Source organism: Panthera tigris, chromosome D4 (genome assembly GCF_018350195.1).
Source record: "Panthera tigris isolate Pti1 chromosome D4, P.tigris_Pti1_mat1.1, whole genome shotgun sequence".
NCBI lineage: Eukaryota > Metazoa > Chordata > Mammalia > Carnivora > Felidae > Panthera > Panthera tigris.
This window is the reverse complement of record NC_056672.1, coordinates 62,164,148-62,190,301: the sequence shown is the minus strand read 5'-3', so window position 1 is coordinate 62,190,301 and position 26,154 is coordinate 62,164,148. Positions and strand designations below refer to the sequence as shown.

Genomic DNA, 26,154 nt, shown 5'->3' with positions numbered 1-26,154 from the left:
GTACGGTGATTTCTCAAAAAATTAAACACATAATTACTATTTGATCTAGCAATTCCACTTTTTTTTTTAATTTTTTTTTTTTAACGTTTATTTATTATTGAGAGACAGAGAGAGACAGATCATGGGAGAGGCAGAGAGACGGGGAGACACAGAATCCGAAGCAGGCTCCAGGCTCCGAGCTGTAAGCACAGAGCCCCACGCGCGGCTTGAACTCACAAACTGCAAGATCATGACCTGAGCCGAAGTCAGACGCCCAAACAACTGAGCCACCCAGGTGCCCCTAGCAATTCCACTTCTGGGGATATATTCAGAAGAACTGAAAGCAGGGTCTCAAAGAGATAGCTATAAACCCATATTCAAAGCAACATTCATAATAGCTCAAATGTGGAAGCAATACAAGTGTCCATCACTGAATGAATGGATAAACAAAACACGGTACGTATATACAATGGAACATTATTCAGCCTCAAAAAGGAAGGAAATTCTGAGTTATGCTACAACACAGATTAACCTTGAGGACATTATGTACACTGAAATAAGCCAGTCATAAAAAGACAAACACTGTAGGTTTCCATTTGTATGAGGCACTTAGAGTGGACAAAATTATAGAAACAAAAAGAATGATAGTTGCCAGGGCTGAGGGAAGAAGTGAGAAGTTATTGTTTATTGGGTATAGTTCCAGTTTTACAAGCTGCAAGATTTCTAGAAATGGATAGTAGTGGTGATTGCACAACTTCATGAATATATTTAATACCACTGAACTGTGCACTTAAGCATGATTAAAATGGTAAATTTTGTTATATGCATTTCACCATAATTAAAAAATTAGGGAAAAAAATGACTCTAAATGTGAACTTAATGACAGGAGGTTCAGTAGAATGAACATAGTAAATGAAGTTCAAATTTAGACCTCTTGGTATCCAAAAGTATTTACTGAGCACCTATTATGTTCCAGGCTCTACATATGAATATATGAAACTGGAGTTTAAGATTAAGCTCTAAGGGCACCTGGGTGGCTCAGTCAGTTTAGCAGCCAACTCTTGATCTCAGTTCGGGTCATGACCTCACAGTTCGTGAGATCAAGCGCTTACATCGGGCTCTGCATTGACAGCACGGAGCCTGCTTGGGATTCTCTTTCTCCCTCTCTCTCTGCCCCTGTCCCTCTTGCACACTCTCTCTCCCTCTTTCTTTCTCAAAATAAATAAACTTAAAAAAAAAAGATTAAGCTCTTAATTAAAGCTAGAGAACAAATGTTCACCAAGGTGATGGCTGAAAGTATATTAAAGTTCTGAAGCAAATTAAGAAAGAAAGCAAAGCAGCAGTAGAGAACTCTGGAATGGTTGTGATACAAAAAAAAGAGCACCAGGGCTTAGGGTCAGAAAGCCTAAATTCCAGTCTTTGCTCTGCTATTCTACATGAGCCACCAATTCACTGTTTCAGTTTCTTTGTCCACAAAATGAGGATAACTTGGTTGTGATAAGGATCAAATAATAACACAAATATGTGAAAGCACCCGACACACAGAAGGGCACACAAGAATAATTGTTGAATGAATGAATATCACACTGATGTCACTCATGAACCACATTAAACATGGTGCAGATAGGTAGACTCACCAATGGTGAGACCTTTGACTGCAGTCAAGTACCAACAATGAAAACAGAAAACACAAGTATTAACAATCACCCTAATAACCTCCATAAGGAATTTAGTGATACAGCATTTAATAATCAGAGTAATCCTAGGCTGTAGATAGTAGTATCCCCACTATATAGATAATATCATTAACGATCAGAGAAAGGAGGCCACACAGCCTTTAAGTGTAGACCAAGTCTGATTCCACAGAGCAAGCTCTTAACCATCACACTATTATTTCACCAGCCACTCTGGGAGATGTGAAGGGAATAGACAAAAGCAGAATGTCCAAGCACCTGCTCTCTGGGCCAAGTAAATTAGATTAACTTCAAAAAGGAAATATAAAAAGGCTTTAAAGATGGAATAAAGCACAGTTTCAGAAACCACAGCAGAGATGCAGCCTCGCACAGCAAGAACTGGGCACAGAATGGTCCTCTCCAAACAATGCCCTCAGGCAAGTGGTGACAGGCTCCACGAACAACAGCTGCAACTGTTAGTCTCTGAACAATGTTGGTGTGTGTGCGATATAAAAAGTATACTTGGTCACTCAGTGGCTCCTTCCACCCACAGAGGCATTCAGAAACAAATCTACCACCAGCGGCAGTGTTTTCAAATACAAAGGAGAGTATGGTTCTAAGCGATGATGTTATAAGAAAATCCAGCACCAGATGGCCTATCTGCAAAGGCATCTTCCACTGGCTGGCTGTCCTGGTCCATCAACATACAACCCAAATAAAGCATAAGGAGTTGCTATTAACAACCAAGACACGCACCTGGTAGGTCATCTGCTGAGGCCAACAACACATCAACACTGCATCCGTAACTCTGGCTCATTTCTACAAATCCCTACACTTAAAAAATTTAATATATTCTTTCTTGTTTCCCCTATACTACCCTGCATCTCATCTTCATTACTAAATATCCCTCCATACATACTTTCCCTACACCAGTCTCCTCATACCCCATCAAAGAATACGTAGGTATAAAAGCTACCTACCCTCCAACACCTCTAACTCTCACATTTCTAAACCCATTTTCCATACTAACCCTAACTCTTCCTTTCCTAGCCTTTCCACTCTTCCCAACAAAACACATTTTCTAATGTGAACAAACTCATCCACTTCCTCAGCCATTCCCTTAGAAAGTATTCCTTTCATCTCCCTGACATACCAAGATCACGTTACTTCCTACATCCCCTTTCCTTCCACCTTCCCCTGCTGTGCTTCCTACCCATCACCTCCAGATCAGTATTCCACTCTCATCTCCCAGTGACCTTCATCTCTTAGGGGTCTGTGCCATCCACCCAGACAGCCTTCTAAAACTCATCAGGACTCTCTCCCACACTCCACAGCACACACACTCAGACTTCTCTCAAAGATTTTAGCGACTGGCTCAGTCTTACCTTTCAATGAGGGGAATTTATCAAGATTTTAAAAATGGAGCATATCAAAAGAGCTGTATTAAAATATGTAAGTGACAGTTGCCAAGTAATGGAAAAAATAGTACCAATATCTCAGTATCTCTGGTATCATCACTGGTTAGCAGGAAGAGAGAATATTGAGAGAAGGAGGTCAAAGATGGGATGAGGGATGGGGTGAAGTGAAGCTCAGGAACTAAGACAAGCGAGAATGTCTTAGAAATAAAGGTGTTACAGTTAGATTGCAGGCTGTACGAAAATATCTTTGGACAAAAATGGCCACGTTGAACTGTCATATGCCACAAAGGAACTTCCTGGATAGATGGAAATATTAGAGACTGTGGGTATACATGGGTATATTGGGGTGCATTCATTTTTGAAAACTGATAGCTTAACATTCATGTATCTCACTGTATGTAAATTATACCTCAAAAAAACACCTGTAAAATAAGAATAATGATAATCAAGAGGGTAGAGGTATACAGGCAAAATAAAAATGACAGAATGCTGTAAACTGTTGAAGGTGGGTACTGGGGAAAGGAGGGTTCATTATACTATTCTGTTTACATACGTTTGAAATTTTCTATAATCAAGCTTTTAAAATGTCACATACCCATCTCCCATACCTCATGTTCAACCATCATACCCTGTACGGCATAAACATCTACAACAATGCTTCCAACACTACAATCTCAGCATTTACCACAGGTTTTCTAACAGCCCAAGACAAGCACTAATTCAGCCACCATGCTGGATACTGAAATGTTCCATTTCATGAGCACTACTTTCTAAGAGCTCAACTTTAAAAAAATCTTCCCTACTGAGCACTACCTTCCAATCTGTCCAGCTACCTGCCGATACTGTGTTCCTGCTTTTCACTTTGTAGCCTCCATCCCTAGAGCCCTATCTACCTAGTGAGTCTTGTGTCCTGGGGACACAAGTATTTACTAAGGTCCTCCTATAAATGCCTGTGAGGACAAAAAATAGAAGCAAATGGAAAAATACAAAATAGTACCTTTTGGCCTCTACTCCTCCCTACTAGAACATTTCTTAACTCTTTCAACAATTTGATTTCATATTTATAACTCGAGAGAAGCTCTTTGGTCCAAGATTACCAATGACTCCCTTGTCTTCAAATTCAATACTCATCCTCTCAAATGTTTATGCAGCTTCTCCCTTTTGGCTTCTGTGCCACTGTAGTTTTCTTGGTTTTCTCTGGATCTGGATAACTGTGCCATCTAATGGAACTTTCTACAACTCTCGATATGTTCTATGTGTGTGCTGTCCAAAACGATAGCCACTGGCCACATGTGGCTGTTTAAATTTAAATGAATTAAAATGAAATGAAATTAAAGGTTTTGTTTCTCAATCATGCTAGCCCTATTTCAAGTGTGCATTAGTCTACACAATGCAGCTCTATAATCTCTTACTCGTTCTCATGACTTCAGTTATCTATAACCTCTGTCTCAAAGGACTGACTTGCAAATTTATGCTAAACAAGTCATGTGGACTTATTTAGTCCCACAAGAAACTCAAACTCCAAAATTAATCACCTCCACCATCAACTCCTCCCTTACCTTAAACACCTTGCCTCTCCCCAACATCCTTAGTTGTGTAAATAGAATCTATCGTCCAAGTCATCTCAACTCTATCCCTCTGATCTAAGCAGAAGTCTATCCCCTTTGAGTCAACCTAACTGATCTCCCTGCCTCTAGTCCAATATATATAATAAATATATATAATAATAAGCACAATGTACCTACCACATACCATTCATTCAACTGGTTAACTCTGCAGCCTTGTCTTTTTCAAATATATTAATAATTCTACAAATAAAGTTTAAATGTCTTAGGATAATACAGCATTTAAGACACTACATAGTCTGGCCCCAACCTTACTAGTCTCTTCTTCCATTTTCTACCTCTTAAGCCCCCTACTCTCCAGCCAAAAAAGGACTCCTTAACACTGTCCAATACATTCTATCATAACGTTTGCATCCACACCTCTGCTCATGCTCTTGCATTCTCCTTAAATATCTTTTTGATCTCTGTTAAAATCCTAACCATCCTTCAAGGTTCAGCCCTAATTTCACCTCTTCCATTAAGCTTCTCAGATCCTCACTATACTCCACCAAAAGCAATCTTTTCTTTTCTGAATGTCCATTGCACTTTTCAACCACACTACATGTATAACAATAGCCAATTTCTACTTTGTTATAAGTAGGTTATATTCATTTCTTATTATGAAGAAACTCTTTAAAGAAGGAGGTCATGTGTTAGTTATCTTTCTATCCACCAACAGTGTCTGATAAAACAACCAGTATAGAATAGGCACATAATCTACTGATTATGGTAATTTCATTTGAGTTATAGACCAGTTCTTATGTGTAAAGAATTTTCAGTATCTCAAAAGTGGCCTAGGCACTAAATTATCCCTGTAGTTTTATCAAAGGCAGGCAAGTATTTGGGGCATACATAATTCCCCAAATTACCTTAAGTATGAGCCTCTACCTAGTGAAAAATAGCCTTCCTATTCAGGTCATGTACTAACAGTATAAAGAAATAAAACTGGGGCTGATCTATTATGTCTCCTATGGGAATACAGGAGATTTTCTATTTTAAATACAGCACTTGTATCAACATAGCAAACTAGTATTTCAGGAGCTCATGGAATATAAATGATTCAGGTATGATATGATTCTATTGAGGGAATAACAAATTCAGTGATAATAACAGCTATCATTTATTGAGCACTTATGAGTATGTCAGATACTATTCTCAGCACTTGACATATATTATTTAATTTTTATAAAGCTATGAGATAGGTACGATTACTATTCTCATTTTACATATTTTTTGGAAATTAGGCATAAAAGGTAGATCACACATCTAAAAACAATTGTTCATTAGTATAACCTAATAAATGGATAGAAGATGCATGTGTGAAAGAGCACTTAGTGCCAAACTAGGAGTCCCAAGATCTAGACCTATTTCAGTTCACTAGACAGAACCTCATGGAGTCTCAACATTCCCCTTGATCCTTAGCAGCCCTCAGAGTAGTTGAAGAATCAAATTAAATCAAAGAGCACTGGACTTAAGGTCAAGGAATCCAGTCTCTGCAGCTCTGACCTTTACTATATCTAAGACTCTGTACAAACAAATCCTACAGTTTCTTTGAGCTGCATCCATTCTCTGCAAGTACAAAGCACCTACATATGTGCCAAACATTTTGCCAGGATTAGGAATACAAAAGTGAACATGATAGATACAGTCTTCTGTCCCTACAAAACTCAGAGCCTACAAGGGGATACAGATGAATAAAAGAGACAACTATAATTAAAGTTGGTTAAGTAATCAAGTAGGAGAGTATAATAGAGAGGCACCTAATCTAGACTTATGGGTCAAGGAGTATTTCCTAAGAGGAAATGACTTCTAAGCTAAGACTGAAAGGATGAATATTAATTAGAGAAAAGTTCCAGGCAGAGGGAACAAGACCTGTACACAGAGGGCAAGCATTAACAGTAGATTCTAGAGAAATAAAGAGGATTTAAAAAGCAAATATGAGGGAATCTGTGTAATTTGTTACAACTACATGTGAATCTGCAATTATCTCAATAAAAATTTCAATTGCAAAAACACAGCATATGTGAGAGTACTCTGCAAATTGAGAATAAGTGTCTTAGTCATTTCAGTTCATATTATTACTAATAATATATTCTACAACATACTGCTACAGAGAGCAAAGTTGGAAGGGTCATTATAATGGAAATAGAACTACTACAGACAGATACTGACCATATTTCAATAGTTGGCCAAAATTTGGAAAATCGTGATTCAATACCTTTCACATCCGGTCGATACTGTAGTCCATCATCTTTTTTTCCCAACAAACTAGTGTCATCTGTGTCTATAAAAGAAAAGTTTTCAAATTAAGACACATATGATATTTAACTCATACCATGAAACTTCCAAATATTCCAAATGTTCCAGGTCCTTCCCAACTTCATCCACTTATCCTGCTTACATTTCCCTCCAATCTCTTGACTATTGTGCCATTTCTATCTTAGGCTTCAAGACATCCCAAATATATACACGCTCTGCTCTGCATGATGAACAGCCTAATTTCATCTAGACTTCGGCTCAAATGTCCTCTACTGAAAAAGTCTTTCCTGTGCAAACTAAAATAACAGATACCCTGACGTGAAAAGATTAACCCTGTCTCCAAGGGACAATGGTCTCAAGTTTTACCTTCTCCTACCACTGTTTCCCTAGAAACATATCAGATTAAGATAAATGTGGAATCTCAGTTACGTTATCAGACAAAATTTATGATAGAAATGACCCCAGACTGGCGAACTGTATTTGGACTGGGAAGACTATAAATGAACCACAAATGCCTGTTGGAAACACAAGCTTCAGCTTCCCAGTACATAGTGAGGGAGGAAAGGGAAGGTATCATTAGGGATGAATGGAAATATTATCAAGAGAACCAAGATAAAAATTAAGGACCAACTACTCCAAAGGATTCTAAATCTACATGAACTTCAATTATCAAAATTCTCAAGTTTGACCAATTTGAAGTTTGAAATTCTGGTAGTACCATTCAATCATGAGCCAGTTCCTCATAAAAAATATTATTTCTCTAAGCTACTGTTTCAACTTAGGCTCTAAACACCATTCTAGGAAAAGAAAAACAAACCCGGGCACCTGGGTGGCTCAGTCGGTTAAGCGTCTGACGGGCTCAGGTCATGATCTCACAGTTTGTGAGTTGGAGCTCTGTGTCAGGCTGACAGCTCAGAATCTGGATCGTGCTTTGGATTCTATGTCTCCCTCTCTCTCTCTCTGCCCCTCCCTGCCCGCGCTCTGTCTCCCTCTCTCTCTCAAAAAATAAACAAACATTAAAAAAATAAAAATTAAAATAACAAACAGAAAAACAAACCATAATACTTCTTTAAGATCAAGGGACCTAAGAAGGGCCTCTACCAGCAAATGGTTTGCTCTCCTGCCCATTTAAAAAAAAATTTTTTTTAATGTTTGTTTATTTTTGAGAGAGAGAAAGAGAGAGAGAGAGAGAGAATGGGAGAGGGACAGAGAGAGAGGGAGACACAGAATCTGAAGCAGGCTCCAGGCTCTGAGCTGCGAGCGCAGAGCCTGACGCGGGGCTCGAACCCACGAACCATGAAATCATGACCTGAGCTGAAGTCAGACACTTAACCGACTGAGCCACCCAAGGGCCACTCTCCTGCCCATTTTTGACCCCCAACTGGAAATCCTCTTATGAGCCCCTTGGGCATTCTCTGGTAGCTTAGACCAGAGGTACTGCAATCCCTGGTGCAGTATTCCACAAATAATTTGTTACCAACATAAAGTACCAAACTTTGCCTTACCACTTTTTTCTCTTAGCTTAGATAAAAAACATATCCCTTTAATAAATCCAAAACAGGTAGGAGGGATGGACTTACTAAGCAGGACTACTAGGACCACAATCCTAGTCCATGACAATGTGCCTGGCTCTTGTATGTTACTAGGAATGATACATTATCCTCACCCATAGGTGTATTACTAGGGAAAGAAGATTGAGAACCTCTGCCTTTAGTGACTGGATATTTCTAGTTGTAATAGAAAACAAAAATAAATTCTTAGCTGGTATCATGGCCTCCAAACTATGACATAAAGCAAAAAGAGAAAAAATTTTAAACTGAAGGTGATAATTTTTCCTTATATTCTGTAACTTCACACCAAAATCTCTTAACAGTATATAATATGTAGGGGCAAAAACTGCAGAGAGAATGTGAAAACATAGTATGTGAAATGTGAATGTGAACATAGAATGTGAAAACTTTTCGGCTGTAGAAAAAAAGATGAAGAAATACATGGCAATGCTTATAGTTTTATTATAATTGAAATAAGTTGACTAATTCTTAAACAGCTATATTTATTACTATAAATTCGAGACAACCTTTAAGAACTATAAATGTATCTATAAGTCCATGTAAGGAATAGCTTAGTAACTATATGAACAACAAAAAAGCATGGTTTGAATTTTAAGAAGATGAAAATAAATGGAAAAAATTCTAAATTAGCAACAGAACAAAGAAATTCTAAAACATAAAGTAATTAAAAAAATAAATAAAGCAAAGATTTCTCATTTTACAAGTATGGAACACTACCAAAATGACAAATAAGAATTCAGACACACAATATAATAAAGACAGGTCTCTGGGTGAGTAGAATAGCTGTTACCTGTGCAATGACCAAGATGCCTTATATCAATTTGTTCTTGCTTTATACAAGATGCTTCTCGAACAAAACAAGGATTGTTGTAGGAACTCCCATCAGAAGCACACACAGGATTAAAACTGTATCCACTGCAATCTATATTACATACACACCTGTTGGAAAAGATATAAATTACCTATATTTTAATACAACAAAATTTCACAATGCTGCATTTCATTTTCTTTTCTGCTTTCTGTTAACAGAAGTCAATATATTATTCTAAGTGATAAAAGTTTAACTGTAAAACAAAAGTTTAACAATAACAAGCTAACAATTTCTTTTTTTTAATGTTTTTATTTATTTTTGAGAGAGTAAGAGACAGAGCATGAGTGGGGGAGAGGCAGAGACAGACAGACAGACACAGAATCTGAAGCAGGCTCCAGGTTCTGAGATGCCAGCACAGAGCCTGACACGGGGTTTAAACTGGTAAACTGTGAGATCACGACCTGGGCCAAAGTCAGACACTTAACCGACTGAGGGACCCAGGTACCCCTAACAATTTCTTTCAAGTGAGAGTTTAGGGATAATTTCATCTAGATATTGTTAATCCGGTGGTTTCCCTGAAATTTTCATATCTAGATATAATAATCAAAAGATGTCAAATGTCAACATTAATTAAAAAGCAACATGGTGTAGTGGAAAGAACACAGAATTATGAATCAAAAGTCATGAATCTAAATCCTAGCCCAACTAATTACCAAATTTTTGTCCAGATTCTTCCCCTAAGTTTTAGTTTACTTACCTGCAAAATAGAGGTTATAATAATATCCCTACCTCGCCAAATAACTGGAAAGATTAAAATACATAATTGATATAAAACATGTAATTTGAAAGCCCTCAAAAGTGTTACTAGCTGCATATCTACCTATACCACTGAGTGTCCACTCAATACTAAGATTGCATAAGGAAGTCTAAGACATGGCCACTCCTCTCAAGAACAATAAAATTTAACTGGGAATATAAAAGTAAAAAAACCCAGAGATTTCTCCTTCTAGCATCGCTGTAGTCTTAGAAGCTAAACTAATATTCCTGATGAAAACAACAAAAAATATAGGAAAGGTATTTTAAAATATTCTCTCAAATGCATTCATAAGTTGACAAGAAATCAGGGAATATTCTGACAAAAGTTAAATGAAGACAGGAAGAGAGAAAGGTCAATTGAGTTTGCTAAAGCTGATTTTCACCTTGAAAGTGGTTGCCAAATTGTGTAAACTCCATTATCAACTTTTGTGGCTTTGCAGGCCTCTGGGAACAAAAGACAAAGAATACTGACCTACCTAAATGGGGAGCCTGAAGACCCTAGATAAGTGGGTATGTCAAAAAGTAACAACTCTCAGCATGAGGGTAAACCAGAAATGAGTTGTCATGTTCCACAGGGACTATTTAAAGGGGGGGAAAATGCTGTCCTGAGCCATGGCATTGAAGAGAGGGAAGAAAAACATCTCCCCTGAGAATTAAAAACCATAAGCCAGCCCTCACATGGGTAATTACAACTTAAAATACTACTTGGGTGTTCTGAAAAACCTCAAACCCAGAGTTTATTTTAAGAGCCAAGAACTAGAAGGGGCCCTAGGCAACTGACAGAAGCAAATGCAATCTTCTCTGGAGAAACCCAACTTTATTATCTTCAGCCTCACACATTTTCCAAGATACAGTTGTGAGAAAAATAAGTAGATCACACACACTCACTCAGTCATATATCTACAAGAAATAAGGAAATAAAACACCATGAGTGGAAAAAGCTGATCTGAAAATGAACCAAGCAGGGCATCTTGCTGGCTCAACCAGTGGAACATGAGACTCTTGATCCTGGCATCCTAAATTTGAGCCCCACAACAGGGTAGAGCTCACTTTAAAAAAAAAGGGAGGAGAGGGGTGCCTGGGTGGCTCAGTCAGTCAAGCTCTGACTTCAGCTCAGGTCATGATCTCACAGTTTGTGGGTGTGAGCCCTGTGTTGGGCTCTGTGCTGACAGCTTGGAGCCTGCAGCCAGCTTCAGATTCTGTGTCTCCCTCTCTCTGCCCCTGCCCCACTCACACTATTTCTTTTTCAAAAATAAACATTTAAAAAAAAAATGAGGGGAGCGGAGAGGAAGAGGGAAAGGAGAGGAAATGAACCAAATTGCATTTTTAATAGATAAAAAATGTATGATTAGAAATAAAAAACTATTTAGATTTGACAGCAGATTAGATAAACTAAACGTGAGTTAGGGAAGCAGAAGACAGGTTAAAGGAAATTACCCAGACCACAGCAAAGAGAGATGGAACATGAAAAAAAGATTAAGAGACACGGAAGACTGGGGCGCATGGGTGGCTCAGTCAGTTAAGCGTCTGACCTCAGTTCATGTCACAATCTCACAGTTTCGTGAGTTTGAGCCCCGTATCAGGCTCTCCGTTGACAGTGCAGATACTGCTTCAGATCCTCTCTCTCCCTCTCTGCCTCTCCCACACTCATTCACCCTCTCTTAAAAATAAAAAACATGTTTAAAAATGGTAAAATGCCTTCAAGAAAAAATAAAGAGAGAGATATGGAAGACAAAAGCAACAGAATCTAGAAAAAATCTGATTGGACCTCAAAAAGGAGTAAAAGGAATGAGGCAAGGGCAATATTCTCAGCAATTTCTTGTCAAACTTTCTAAAACTAAAAAAGATACTCATCTAAATGCCCAAGAAGACTAATATATTCCAAACAGGATTATTAAAAAGGAATGTAGACATGGAGATGTCACAGTGGAATTTTATAAAAACATCAAAAAAGAGTATTTTAAAAGCAGCCAGAAAGAAGACAGAGGGAAAAATAAGGGGGACAAGTGTTTTCAAAAGCAATACTGAAGCCAAATTGTTTATTTATAGCAAAAGACAGTGAAATAATACCTGCAATGTGCTGAAATTAAAAGAAATATATATGAAGAGAAATAACTTTCATGAATGAAAGTAAAATAAAAGAAATTTGGAAGAAGTTAAAACTTAAAGAGTTTGTTACCCGCTGGCTGTCAGTAAAGGTAGTAATCATAAAGGCAGTTGAAAACTGATCTTATAAAGAAAATCTGAAATGCAAATGAAGAACAAAAGTGTAAATCTGTACATAATGTTACCAAAGCTAGCCTTGCAAGGACCTGACAATTTCACTAGTAGGTAAGGCCTTTGGTAGGTAAGCTCCTTGCGCATCAGGAGACATAAGAAAGAATGTTCACAGCAGCATTATTCATGAGAACAAAAGACTGGAAACAATCCAAATGTCCATCAACAGTAAAATGGACTGTAAAAGGATGTGGTATAGTCAAAAAATTAAATTCAATAGGGGCGCCTGGGTGGCTCAGTCAGTTACGCGTCTGACCTCAGCTCAGGTCATGATCTCACAATTCGTGAATTCAAGCCCCGCGTTGGGCTCTGTGCTGCTGGCTCAGAGCCTGGAGCCTGCTTCGGATTCTGTGTCTCCCTCTCTCTCTCTCTCTCTCTCTCTCTCTCTCTCTCTCTCTCTGCTCCTCCCCGGCTCACACACACACTCTCTCTCCCTCAAAAATAAACATTAAAAATTTTTTTTTAATTAAATTCAATAAACACTGAAATTGAATGAACTATGGCTATGTGCATTAACACGAATGAATCCCAAAAACATAACTGCTGAGCAAAAGAAGGTACATATAGTGATGATTCCATTTATACAAAACTAAATATCAATCAAAAGCCAAATCATATATTAAGTGATTTACCATCTGTGGTGAAGCTATTTTAAAGACCAAAGAAATGATTTCCACAAAATGCAGTATACCAGATGTATTCAGGGAGGAACATGGGAGGGCAGCTCTGAGGTTTTGGTAATATTCTATTCCTGGCTTGGGAGGTAGGATTCACAAAATTTTGTTTCATTTTTATGCACTAAACAAGCATGTAAGTTTTCATGCACTTTTAAATATATACGCTATTTCACAATTTAAAAATCAAGGCACCAGAAAAAAAATTAAAAATTCCTATTTACTAAAGTCAAAAATGGCTTTTACATTTTAGTGGGGGGAGAGGGGGCAAAAAGAACGGGACAGGGAGCATATCTGGTCTGCAAAGTGTAAAATATTTATCAGCTGGCCCTTTACAGAACATCCTTGCGGACCTCAGGTTGACAGGATACGAGTGGGCAAAAGTAGAATGGCAATAAAAGAGAAAGGTGGGCTGATGAGAGATTAAAGTACTGTTCCAGGAATTGAATCAGAAACAGCTCAACAACAAAGGCAAGATACCACACCAATCCAGTGAGGAGAAACAAGCGATGGAGCAGTGGGCACTGAGCACAACTGTGACTAAGTGCAGGAGAAAGTCAGCGCTCCTCGGTGGGATGGCACCACTGCTTGTCAGACTGCAAACTGTGAGAACACACCAGGCTGCTCTTCTCAATGGCACAGGCAGAAAGAAAATCAAATTACCATGTCAAGGAAAGTCCAGGGAAACAATGAGCAGAGGAGGAAAATATTAGACTCCAAAGGCTGCTGATACTACTGATTACAGTGATTACAGCTGTTTGCACAGGGCAACCATAGCAGAGGGCAGGATGCCCAAAGCTTAGGAGTGTGCACTAACGGGGAAAGAAATCACTTCAGTAAAAATGCCAAATTCAAGACATCTAACAACCATTTACTCTGTACCTACTGTGCAGGAATACTCACATTTGCCTTATTAATCCCGACAACAAATAATTATGAAAAGGGAAGATGAATATGAACAAAGTTAAAAAGCCCAAGATCAGTAATAAGTGGCTGGGATGGTGTTCTCTCTACTCATAGCTGTTATGTAAAATAGATATCTCAGTATGGAAAGTAACAAATGAAAGGAGGTAAGTATTTTCCACATGATTTTCATGATTTATCATGAAAAATCTTTCACTAAACTGGCCTTGCTTTTCCCTCAAACACACCAGCGACACTCTTGCCTCAGGGCTTTCCCTCTCCCTGAACACTTTTCCCTCAGACACCCACCAGGTTCAATCCATCACTTCCTTCAAGTTTTTTCTCAAGTCTTAAAAAAATGGCTGAAAATTAAATCACTAAGCATCCATTTAAGAAGCTAGGGAAAAAAAACAATGAAATAAATCCAATGAAAACAAAAAAGAAGGGAAAAACAGATGATATGGATATAGATACATGGAGATAGAGATATGGATATACAAATATATCTCAGCAGAAATAGAAGACATGGTTACAACAGAAAAGATCAATAAAGCCAAAGCTGATCCTTTGAAAAAACTTTCAAATCAACAAAGGAGGATTAATCCAGAAAGAAAGAAAAAGAACAAGAGAAAAACATATCAGCAGTGAAAAAGACTAGATTCAATGGGGATTATGGTTTAATCAATAATGAAAAGTTATTATAAAGCACTTTAAGATAGCAAGTTTGAAAACATGTGACATGAGTAACTTTTTAAAAATATTCACTATTGAATTTAACCAAAAAAGAAACAGAAGCTAAATGGTATTATAATCATTAAATAAATTAAATCATCTGTTTGAAAAAATGTGTCCTTCAAAGACAGCTTCAGAGCCAGGTGTCTTTTAAAAAGAAAATTCATGAACACATTCACTCCAATCATTCAATAAATAGGTCATTCTATTCTTGCACAAAGTTGTCCAGAGAATAGAAGGAACACTCCCTAACTCACCAAGGCCGTATAAACTTTAAAAAATACACAAAAGTTAACAGAATAGCACTCACTGAGTAAAAATGAATAAAAGAAAATCTATCCTTACAGCAGACAGAATACCAACCAATAACGCACAGGCACAAAAAGATACTGCAATCATAAAACAACAATAGGATGCAATGAAAAAGGAGCACCATGACAATAAAGGTAAGCTCTTAGAAATCAAAATTACAGCAAACAGAAACAAAAAACTCAAAAGAGGACTGAAAGATAAAGCTGAAGAAACCTCTCAGAAGGTACAGCAAAAATTTTAAAACATAGAAAATGGGAGAAAAGAAAATTAAAGGACTAGTCCAGGCTGCCCAACAACCAAATAACAGAAATACTAGAGAGAAAAGAGAGGAAAGGAAATCATCAGCGAACTAATTGAAGAAAATTTCTCAAGTCAGAAATAAGTAACTTTTGGGGTGCCTGAGTGGCTCAATCAGTTAAGCATCCAACTTCAACTCAGATCATGGTCTCATAGTTCGTGAGTTCAAGCCCCACATTGGGCTCTGTGCTGGTGGTGTGGAGCCTGCTTGAGATTCTCTCTCTCTCCCTCTCCCCTGCTCGCTCTCTAACTCAAAATAAACAAATAAACTTAAAAAGAAAAAAAGAGGAAGTAACTTTCTAAGAAGGGGTGCAACATTGTGAAATTTCACTACACTGGGGACCAAAAGATCCTACATGCTTCAATACAGAGAAAAAAAATCATACGCAAAGGTTCTAGAATCAGAATGGCTTCAGGCTTCAACAGCAATACTGAAAGCTAGAAGACGGTAGAGCAATGCTTTCTCAAGTCTGAGGGAAAATTATTTCCCACCTAGAATTATGTACTTGACAAGTTATAAGTCAGGTATTAGGCGTAGGATAAAACACTTTCAAACATTAGGTCTAAAAAGTTTTTTGGCTTTTTTTTTTTTAACATCTTGTACCCTTTTTCAAGAAGGTACTGAAAAATATGCTAAAATGGGAGACTAAAACCAAGAAATTAAAGGCAAAAAAATGCAAGAAACAGACTATCCTATATAGGAGAGAGGTAAATGAATTTCTAGGATACTCATGGTATAACGCCCTGTTCCTTACACCGAGCTCCTAAAAACCCTCAAAACTTTCTAAGGAGAGTCTAAGGAAATGCTAAGGAAATGCATCATTAGGTGAGGGGAGAGAGGGGCCACTTAGACACCAGAAAAACCAACCATGGTAATTAGAGAATCAGAACTTCCATTTCCCCACCCCACCAACCCACCTGACCTCTGGGAAGGGGAGAAGGAGAGAAGGGTTGGAGATGGAGTTTATCACCAATGCCAATAATTTAACCAATAATGAAACCTCAGTAGAAAACTTCAAACAGAAACATTCTAGGTTGGTGAACACATTCACGTGCTGGGAAGGTGGTATACCTGACACCATGGAAACAAAACAGAAACTCCAGTGCTCAAGACCCTTCCAGACCTCATCCTATGTACTTCTTCATCTGCCTGCCTATTTACATCCTTTATGATAAACAGTAAGCACAGCACTTTCCTAAGTTCTGTGAGCCATATTAGCAAATTACCAAACCTAAGGGAAGGTTGCAGGAGATCTTCAAATTAGTAGTATGCTCAGCCAAAATGCAGGGAACCTCACTTGCAGGTAGTGTCTTGTGGGTTTGTGCCTTCAATCTGTGGGCTCTATGCTAACTCCAAATAGAGTGTCAGAACTGAATTAAATCGTAAGACACCTGGTTGGTGTAGGAAACTGAAGAATTGGTTGTTGTTGAAAAAGATACAACACTAAAGGAAGATCCCAGGGTGATAGCTATATACAAGATGTACAGGGCAACCAGTCCACATTCAAAGTTTCACTCTGTACACAGTTCTGTTGATGGCTGCAATTATTAAGAGGCCCAGTGCCACTGTGCCCTTTTTAGCCAGGGGACAGAATGCCCAGGTAAGCCTGATCCAGATTCATACTTGGCTTGTCTTAACTGTATGGTGGTGAATTTCCCACTCTCCCCTCCAATGTCCTACTGCCTGACTCAAATGAGCATACTCCTTTAATTGACTCCTGAGAGCTGGAAGTCAGCTATGGCAGGAGGAGAAGTAGAAAACACAGGGCAGGCCCTTCCCTGACCACATTCCTGCCAGTCATCTGTACCTGGCAACACTAGAATCCTGCCAGATGTCTCAACTGTGGTGAGCCCTATGTTCCCCATGACTCACTCATGTTCTTGCCCACTGACGTCCCCAGAAGGGAATCTTGTAAACTCTCTGGGAAACTAAAAGCCAGACTCTGATTCAGAGACTGTTCAGTGTATCTTCTTCTGAAAGGTTTCACGTAATAGTGGCACTATTGCCCCTTCCATCCATGGCTGGATTAATGCTCCATATTGGTAATATGGCAATATTTTATTTTGTACCCTAGATGTTAGGTACACAGATGTAGTATTCCTTAAATTGCATGCATATATTTTAAACACTTCTGTATGTAAACATTCATTTTACAATAAAAGTCTTAAATAAAGCATAGACCAGTATGTATAGTGTGCTGCCATTAGTTTTTTAAAAAAGGAAAGAAAGAGAATATGTGTATATATTTGCTTGTACATGCATAAAATAATCACTGAGAGATTAAATAAACATCACAGTGACTGCCTCTAGTGAAGACAACTGAGTGGCTGGGGAACAGAGGTAGGAAAAAGACTTTTTACAGTAAAGTCTTTTAAAGATTTTGCATTTCTAACACTGCAAATTTCAAAGGCATGAATGCATACATACATAAATAAATGAATTCAATGACTTCTATGATTTCTGCAAATCACAACTCTTAAGTCTTTAAAATAGGGATGATACCTCCTAATACTGGTGAAAGAACCAAATAAGCTTTTGTAAAAAGAACGCTTTGAAATCAAATACTATATACATCTGAAAGTAGTAGTATTTTTATTGAAAAAAATCTATCCTTTTCCTTCTTTCTCCTTACTTTACACAGAAAGTGTTATTCCTTCTTGATATGGTAAGTTTATTTAGCAGTTAAGGAAACACTGGCTTTAAACTAATTCATGTGAAGTTATTTATATTTAGATTTAACAAACACCTATGAAGCCTTCAACAAGTTTAATACCAGTCTTTTTCACATATATTAAATCCTTACAACAACCCCATGTGCAGCTCTAAGTGAATACTAAAGATCTAATGTGAACAGCCATGAGTTCAACAAAGACCTATAGAGGGACCCTACAACCCAACCTTATGGCAAGTTCATCCAGTATAGAAATCCGCAAGACAAAGTCCCTGCTCTTAGGGAGCCCACATTCTGCTAGTGATCCCAAGAGAAGAGGTTATTTCTCAAGAACAAGGAGTAACAGGGAATAAAGTCACCTAACTCATAGGGACTATGGAAGACAGCAAGGGAGGCTTCCAGAAGAGGTGTTATCCTGTGATCTGAGTTAAATTTCATTCAAGTCAGGGGACAAGAGTAGGTATTAAACAAGTACATAAATAGGGATGCGAGTCCAGAAGAGGGAATAACAGACAAACTATCAAAGAGTAACAGAGCATTAAAAAAACTGCCAAAGGTCATGGAGATACGGTGTTCTGCACTTTAATTTTTTTTTATTTGATGGCAGGGAGCACACAAATGGAAGAGAGGGGCAGAGAGAGAGAGAGAGAGAGAGAGAGAAAGAGCTCCACACTTAGTGCAGAGCCCAATGCAGGGTCAATCCCAGGACCTGAACCGAGATCAAGAGTCAGATGCTCAACAAACTGAACCACACGGGCGCCCCTGTTCTGCATTTTAAAAACAAACCTCTCATAGGAAAGCTTTACTGGCAGCTGTGTAGCACTACAGGAAGATAGTTCTGGACAAAGGAGCCTGTCATTGCTAATATCCAATTTGTACTTTGTACAAAATTATGTTTAATCGTGTTGTTTCCTGTTATCAGAAGAAAAAGAACAGCATACAATTATTTTTCCATTATAATCTAAGGGATCATCATAGCAATGTATTAAACCTAAATAGTTTTAAGTCTATATTCTATGTACCCAGAGTAAGGCAATGTTAAATGACAAAAATTATTGTCATCTCTGATTAGAGGAAATAAGAGTAGAAGATAATGGTAGGAAAGGTACTTCTTTGGTTCTTTGCTAAGAAGTATATGTAGCCTCCAGAAAGGAGAACACGACAGAGGACACACATATATAAGCATCATTCTCTTTGCTTAAACAAGAAAAAAGATTTCATCATACCTTCTAAGGGAGAGACTCATCAGATTGTGACACTGACCAGCTGTGTCAAACAGAAAATGGTCCCACAAATGACAAAGATGTCCAGCAGGTAGATTAACTTTATCAATGTTGTCTGTCATACTGCATACCTACAATGATTCTCTGAGCAACTCTAAGATCTCCTATCATTTAAGGAAAGCATCTCCAAAGAGACTGACATCAAAGAGGCAGAACAGGAGCTATTTCCATAAAGTGCACCATACACAAAGTTCAAAAGAAATAATTAGAGGATTTTTATAACTTACCTGTACTGACATTATGCCTGATGACTCTACAGATTCCACAAACCATTTGTGGGCCAAGATTTAGGTCAGGAATATAAAAGGTACTGATGTAAAGGAGTTCTAGGATTATTCAGCCCCAATGTCCAGACAAACAGCTGATGGCTATCTTGTAACAATAACTTCAGATTTGGTCAGATTAGAAATACCATTTAGAAAAAGAGGGGGTGTGGTTGCTAAGATCCCTATGGTTTAAGAAATATAATGTGCTGTAAAGCAGGTGCCGTTTCTGAGTTTTAAGACTAAGCAAAAGGGGTGCCTGGCTGGCTTAGAGGAGTATGCAACTCTTGATCTCGGGGGTTGTGAGTTTGAGCCCCACGTTGGGTGTAGAGACTACTTAAACACATAAATAAATAAACTTAAAAAAAAATTTTAAAAAGACTAAGCACAAGGTCTATCCACTGTACTTCACAATGGTCACAATGAAATACTGAAATCTATCTCACCTAGGTGGAAGTTAAATTTCTTAGAACCTCACTACCTAGCTCTAGGTATAAATTAAAAGGTAAGCATCAATGAAAATAGCCATCACTAACCCATGCAAACACCAGAGTGTCATTGGAGAGGCATCCTATACATCAGGAAGAAAAGGGGGAAAAACCTTTCAGAAGCTAAAAATAATTTAAATTATAAATAAATTAGCCACTGAGCAGACAAGAGAGAAAACATACGCAATAAATCAAGTTCACACACTTCACTCAGGAGAACCTATTTACCGGGCACCTGGGTGGCTCAATCCGTTAAGTGTCCAACTCTTGGCTTCAGCTCAAGTCATGATCTCAAGGTGCACGGGTTCCAGGCCTGCATCAGGCTCTGTGCTAACAACACAGAGCCTGCTTGGGATATTCTCTCTCTCTCTCTCTCTCTCTCTCTCTCAAAATAAATAAACCTTAAAAAACAAAAAGAACCTAATTACTCTGGTTTATGTTTAGAATTTATTCTAAATTATTTATTCTATAATTGTATTATCTCCTATTCCAGAAAAGAAGAGAAGCAAATTTAAAAGCTGGGGTTATCTACACCCAGGCTCATTGTCAAGGCACACTGACAAAACCCAGAAGCAGCAGCTAAGAGCCTGGGAGAAGTAAAACTTATTTTTAAAGAACCCAAAACACAAGACAGAATGGAGCTTTCAGCTTAGGGATAAAACCACCACCACTGAGAACATCACAGTATTACACATGTGTATGCACAACACAATGGATAAATCCATTATCATTAGATCTGTGTGCTGGTTCTGCTGCTTAACTGCAAGCCATTCAGCCTCTTCTGAGCTCAGCTTCACCTGTAAAATCAGGATAATACTTCCTTGCTACCAGACAAAACTGCCATAAAGAGCTAAAAAAATAGTTCATGTAACATTATCTGAAAAACATAACACACTATACGATATGTAACATACTATACAATATGTAACATGAACATAATATATTTAAATAAATTCCCATTTAAATGGCTAAATAAAAAATTAGTAGTTTTCTTAATAGCAAAAAAATAAATTACATGATAGTGCTGATCCCCTCCCCCAAAACGCCAGGGTTTTTTAAAAACTATTAACAAGAGGGGCATCTGGGTGGCTCAGTCGGTTGGGCGTCCGACTTCGGCTCACGTCATGATCTCGTGGTCTGTGAGTTCAAGCCCCGCATCAGGCTCTGGGCTGACAGCTCAGAGCCTGGAGCCTGTTTTGGATTCTGTGTCTCCCTCTCTCTCTGACCCTCCCCTGCTCATGCTCTGTCTCTCTCTGTCTCAAAAATAAATAAATGTTAAAAAAAAAAAAAAAAAAAAACTATTAACAAGAAAGAGAGCTTTAAAGCAAGAGAAAGATTTTAGCTGCCCTTTGGAAACCAGATAGCTTATAAACATTTCTTGTAATGAAATGACATTTCAAAATGAGAAAAGATAAAATATTTTTTAAATGAATACCCATACCTAAAAATATAACATAAAATACAATATCCATTACAGATATATTATAAAGGAATATTTTTCAAACTGTAGGTCATAATCACCAGTGGATATTGAAGCCAATTCCAGCATTTTTTTAAGAAAATAGGACAGAAAATATTTGAGTACCTTGCATTTAATAAAGGTAGGTATATATTTCATAGACTTTTGTTATACTTAGTATTTATTATCATAATGTATACACATACACAGTGCTGGGTCACAGTGTAAATCTATTTCTTACATGGAGTTGAGTTTTTAAAAAGTCTGAAAGTCACTAATACAAAACAGACAGATAGGTATGGGGCATTCTAGATGGCAGCTAAGGCATAAATAAGGAATGTAAAAGCAGCTAGTACTCAGAGTAACTAGGAGAAGACAAGGAAAGTAAAGAAATGTCATGTGGGACCAGACTGAAGAGGGCAGTGTTTTGTTTTGTTTTGTTTTGTTTTGCTTTGTTTTAAGTCATCAAGCAGCAGTCCTTGAAGTAGGGAGGGGAAGGGGGAAAAAAAAAAAAGAGAGAGAGAGATTAGAGTGGGAGAGAGCCAAAGCATAAGAGACTCTTAAAAACTGAGAACAAACTGAAGATTGATGGGGGGTGGGAGGGAGGGGAGGGTGGGTGATGGGTATTGAGGGGGGCACCTTTTGGGATTAGCACGGAGTGTTGTATGGAAACCAATTTGACAATAAATTTCATATATTGAAAAAAAAAAAAAAAAGAAAAAGATAACAGCATTCCTTCTAGGAATAAAAAAGGCCAATACAGGAAAAACACTCTACTGGAACTTAGGAGAATCTGCCCCCTAAAACTCTCTGAATTTAATCCTTAATTTTCACAACTGTAAAATGAGAGGACTAGAATAGAAGATAAATTTTAAGATCCTAGGGGCACCTGGATGGCTCAGTCGGTTAAGTGTCTGACCCTGATTTCTGCTCAGCTCATGATTTCATGGTTCATGAGAACGAGCCCCAAGTCGGTCTCTTCACGAACAGCATGGAGCCTGCTTGGGATTCTCTCCCTCTCTCTCTCTCTCTGTCCCTCCCCTGCTCACACTCTATTTCTCTCAAAAATAAATAAATAAACTTAAAAAAAAATTTTAAGACCCTACTCAACATTCTCTGATTCTGGTAGAGTTATAATAATTAAAACATGGCATGAGTACTTGTTCTGTAAGTAAGACCTTTTGTATTTAATAACTACAATATTATCTTTTAATTTAAAAATTATATTACATCTTCCTAATCAAGGCTTGATGGCTACTACCACATCTGGGCATCTCTCAAATTTCCTTACTGAAAAGGTCTGGTTGGCTAGGTCAAAACTACCCTTAGGCAAACATGTCAGTATTCACCTGGAAGTAACCACGAAAAGACACAGAAGGTGCTCTGAGGGAGTTAAATAACCTCCGTATAACTTTCTTGATACCATGCCCATTTAAAAGTTTTTTAAAAAAAATTACAATAACCATTGAGATACATCTAAATTGTTAAGCTCAACTGCAATCAGTAAGAAGTATTTTATACACTCAAAGATTAATGTTCCTAAAATTTCCTTCTGTCTCCTTTCCTAGTAGGATCAACCATTTTAGTTTAATGACTTTTCTAGGTAAAGTTTCCAATTGCTTCCTTAATATTTTCCTATTCTTTGCATTGATTTCCTGGCCTGGACTTGGCTGCCTGTCCCAATCTATGTGCTCCTTGGCTGTCTCCTCAGATTGCATGCTCCTTTCTACTGGTAAGCTCTTCCGTGGTCTATACCCACTTCCTTATGCTTAAAGCCTGTATCTGCAAAAACAGTGGTTCCAAGCTCTCAAATAGACACACAAAATGAATTTAGTACATACAAGGGAGTTGCCCTAATTGGGCATAGGGTGTATGTCATATCATGAGGTGGTGTACGTAGAAAGATGTGTATTTTACCATAGATGTCATATTTGGGGCTGCCTCTGAGACTAAATGGAATCTGTTCTACTTCTAAGCAAAAGATCTCTATCTCTTTCAATTAAGGGATGAAAAATCAGAGCAGATAAATGACTAAAGCAGGACTAACTGAACAGAGGTACCATCAAAGGAATAGAAACAGATCAATGGACCAAGCCAATCAATCACTGACAACTATTTTGACTCTGAATACCTTTATGTAACAGTCCTGAGAGAAAACACTAAAAAGAACTAAATCTCTACAAACACACACACACACCCAACAGCGTTTCATCATGCCATATCATTAGCACAAAGTGAGAAGAAGAGAACATAACATCTATTATCTCTTCTCTCTGTAAGTCCATATCTCTCATTGCTCTATAGACCCACATCTACTTTGCAAAACATGTTCTTCCTAATCAAATCACTCTTACTGAAATGAATGGACACATGTCAATCCAAGTGACCAACATGTAGAAACAGAGCAAATTGAAGTTATACAGAATTCATTTTTTACTGAACTTGTCTTGTGCCAATTCTCACCAACTCTGATATATCAAGTAAATTATCACGCTTTAATTTTACCACATACCCAAATAGCTGATTTTGAACCATAATCCTGAAAATGGTGTCATCTTGACTTATAAAACTCACTTTGGGTTGTTAATTAAACCACATTACTCCTTTTCAGTGAGAGACCTGAATATGTTTAGGGCTGAATAAAACATGGGACCAGAAAACACACAGTGAAAATATGTGTAAGGAAGAAAGTGCAAATCTCTACAAAATAAATGTTTTAAAACATGCGCTAAGGGGTAATTGGGGAAGTGAAGATCAATTTGTGCTATAAGGTCCTGAAGTCAGCATTAAAGCTTTTAGAATCAACTATGCAAAAAGCAGGGGCGCCTGGGTGGCTCAGTCAGTTGAGCATCATATTCTTGGGTCAGGTCATAACCTTGTGGTGGTGGGACTGAGCCCTGGGATTGAGCCCTGCATCGTCATGGAGCCTGCTTGAGATGCTCTCTCTGCCCCTCCTCTGCACACTCATGCTCCCTCTCCCCCTCCCTCTCAAAACAAATATACTTAAAAAAAAAAAAAAAAAAAACTATGCAAAAAGCAAACACCACAGGGAAATGAAAGGCTGAGACTGGAATAAACAAACAGGAATCTCATGAAGAAACAAACATGGCTATGTTGATGATGTCAATATCATTACTATTCGACCAAACCCATGTGGAAATTGGACAGACAATGCTGTCCAACTACAAAACCCACAATCCTGAAGGCTGAACATTAGTGAGAAAATAAAACAATATAATGTCAGTCTGTACAACTAGGATTTCTAAAAATATTTTTTACATATGTATAATTACTGTATCTAAAATTTTGAAGCAATTTTGGACTTTTCTTAACACACTGATATATATGAAAAATTCTGTGTAAAAATGCAAGTTAAGCAAAAGAAAAACGTATTGATACTGTTAGAAAGTATAATGGTAGGATAATTCAGAATAAGGGTATTTTTGATGAATAAAATTAGCACTTAGCATAAAATATATAAAATGATCAAAAATAAAGACAGGTAAAACTGAAAATATTATATGTGGAGTCTCATTCTAAAATATAACACTTTAATTTAAAGAGCTATGATATTATATCAACATAAGAGAAAGTCAACAGACCAGCAGTAAACAAAAAAATAAAGAAGGCACACACGAAATATCTAGAACCAGGTTAAAAGATACCTCTCTACAATAGAACAGTACTGATTAACCTCCACGTAAGTGCATCCCTTTCCCTCAATCAACTCACCCAACATTTTCTGCATCTTCATCACACTCAGCTTTATATTTGCAAGGTCCACACTTGGAGTGTTTTCTGTGAACTTCTGCCCCTGACCCTTCCTCTTCTGCTTAAAAAGAAAAATTAAATTTTCAACCAAAAGTTGGTTTCCTTTCCAGATAAGCTTCATGTTTTCAGCAGCCATTATCCCATTTCTGCGGAAAATGTACCTGCGCTCTTGAAAACAATCAGTTCCAAAATCTATCAATGCTTGCATCCAAAAATGTTGCCAATACTGAGTACAACATATTCTATGAGGAAAACAAGTATTGGTGCTAGCAAAATAATCCCTTAACCTATGTACGAAAGAACACTACAGGTTTTGATAATTAATTGCCTTTAAAAGAATTACCATATAACATTAAATAAGAGAGAGAAAAAATAAAACCTGAGCAATAAATTTGGTACAGTGATTACCCTACCCTATGCAATGCTAGTTAACAAATAAATGATTAAATGCAATAGAGTATAACCACTTGTTCCTCACATCAGTTTCATACCTGCCTTTCTTATTACATAACTAACAGGATTCAAAAAAAATATTTATCTCCAAATTTGTAAAAGGAAAGGGGTCTCTTTACAAAGGACTTGCCTCCTTTTCTGTTTGCCCACTTAGCACACCAAAAATACCCAGAATGCAGAAGTGTGTGGATCTCCTATGATCTGGCACAAAAAACCAGTGGTTACCAGTAAGTCTCCAACTCATATCCCACATTCAAGGGATTCTACATTTCTGGGCTCAACTAGAATGAATCCTACCCTGATAATCTCAAACTGGGCAGGGAGATCCGTTCTGAAGCCAATTTAGGGATTACAGTTTACTCAAAGGATCTCTCATTCTGGTTTAGGAAATAACACCTTCTTCAGGGGGTGTCTATCAGTAAAGAAGACATTACAAGGC

General features: G+C 37.7%; 1 protein-coding gene across 2 annotated transcripts in view; it reads right to left on the bottom strand.

Moving 5' to 3' along the window:
• TMEFF1 (transmembrane protein with EGF like and two follistatin like domains 1) overlaps positions 1-26,154 on the bottom strand; it is a 153,359-nt gene that overhangs the window by 19,478 nt on the left and 107,727 nt on the right. Inside the window, exons 5-7 of one of the 2 annotated variants that reach the window (XM_042964175.1) lie at positions 25,224-25,323; positions 9,295-9,443; positions 6,893-6,958 (exon numbers count right to left, since the gene is read on the bottom strand). In XM_042964175.1, the coding sequence (XP_042820109.1) occupies positions 6,893-6,958; positions 9,295-9,443; positions 25,224-25,323 (315 nt within the window). The remainder of the gene's footprint in view (positions 1-6,892; positions 6,959-9,294; positions 9,444-25,223; positions 25,324-26,154) is intronic. The other variant, XM_042964176.1, reaches the window with a different exon arrangement.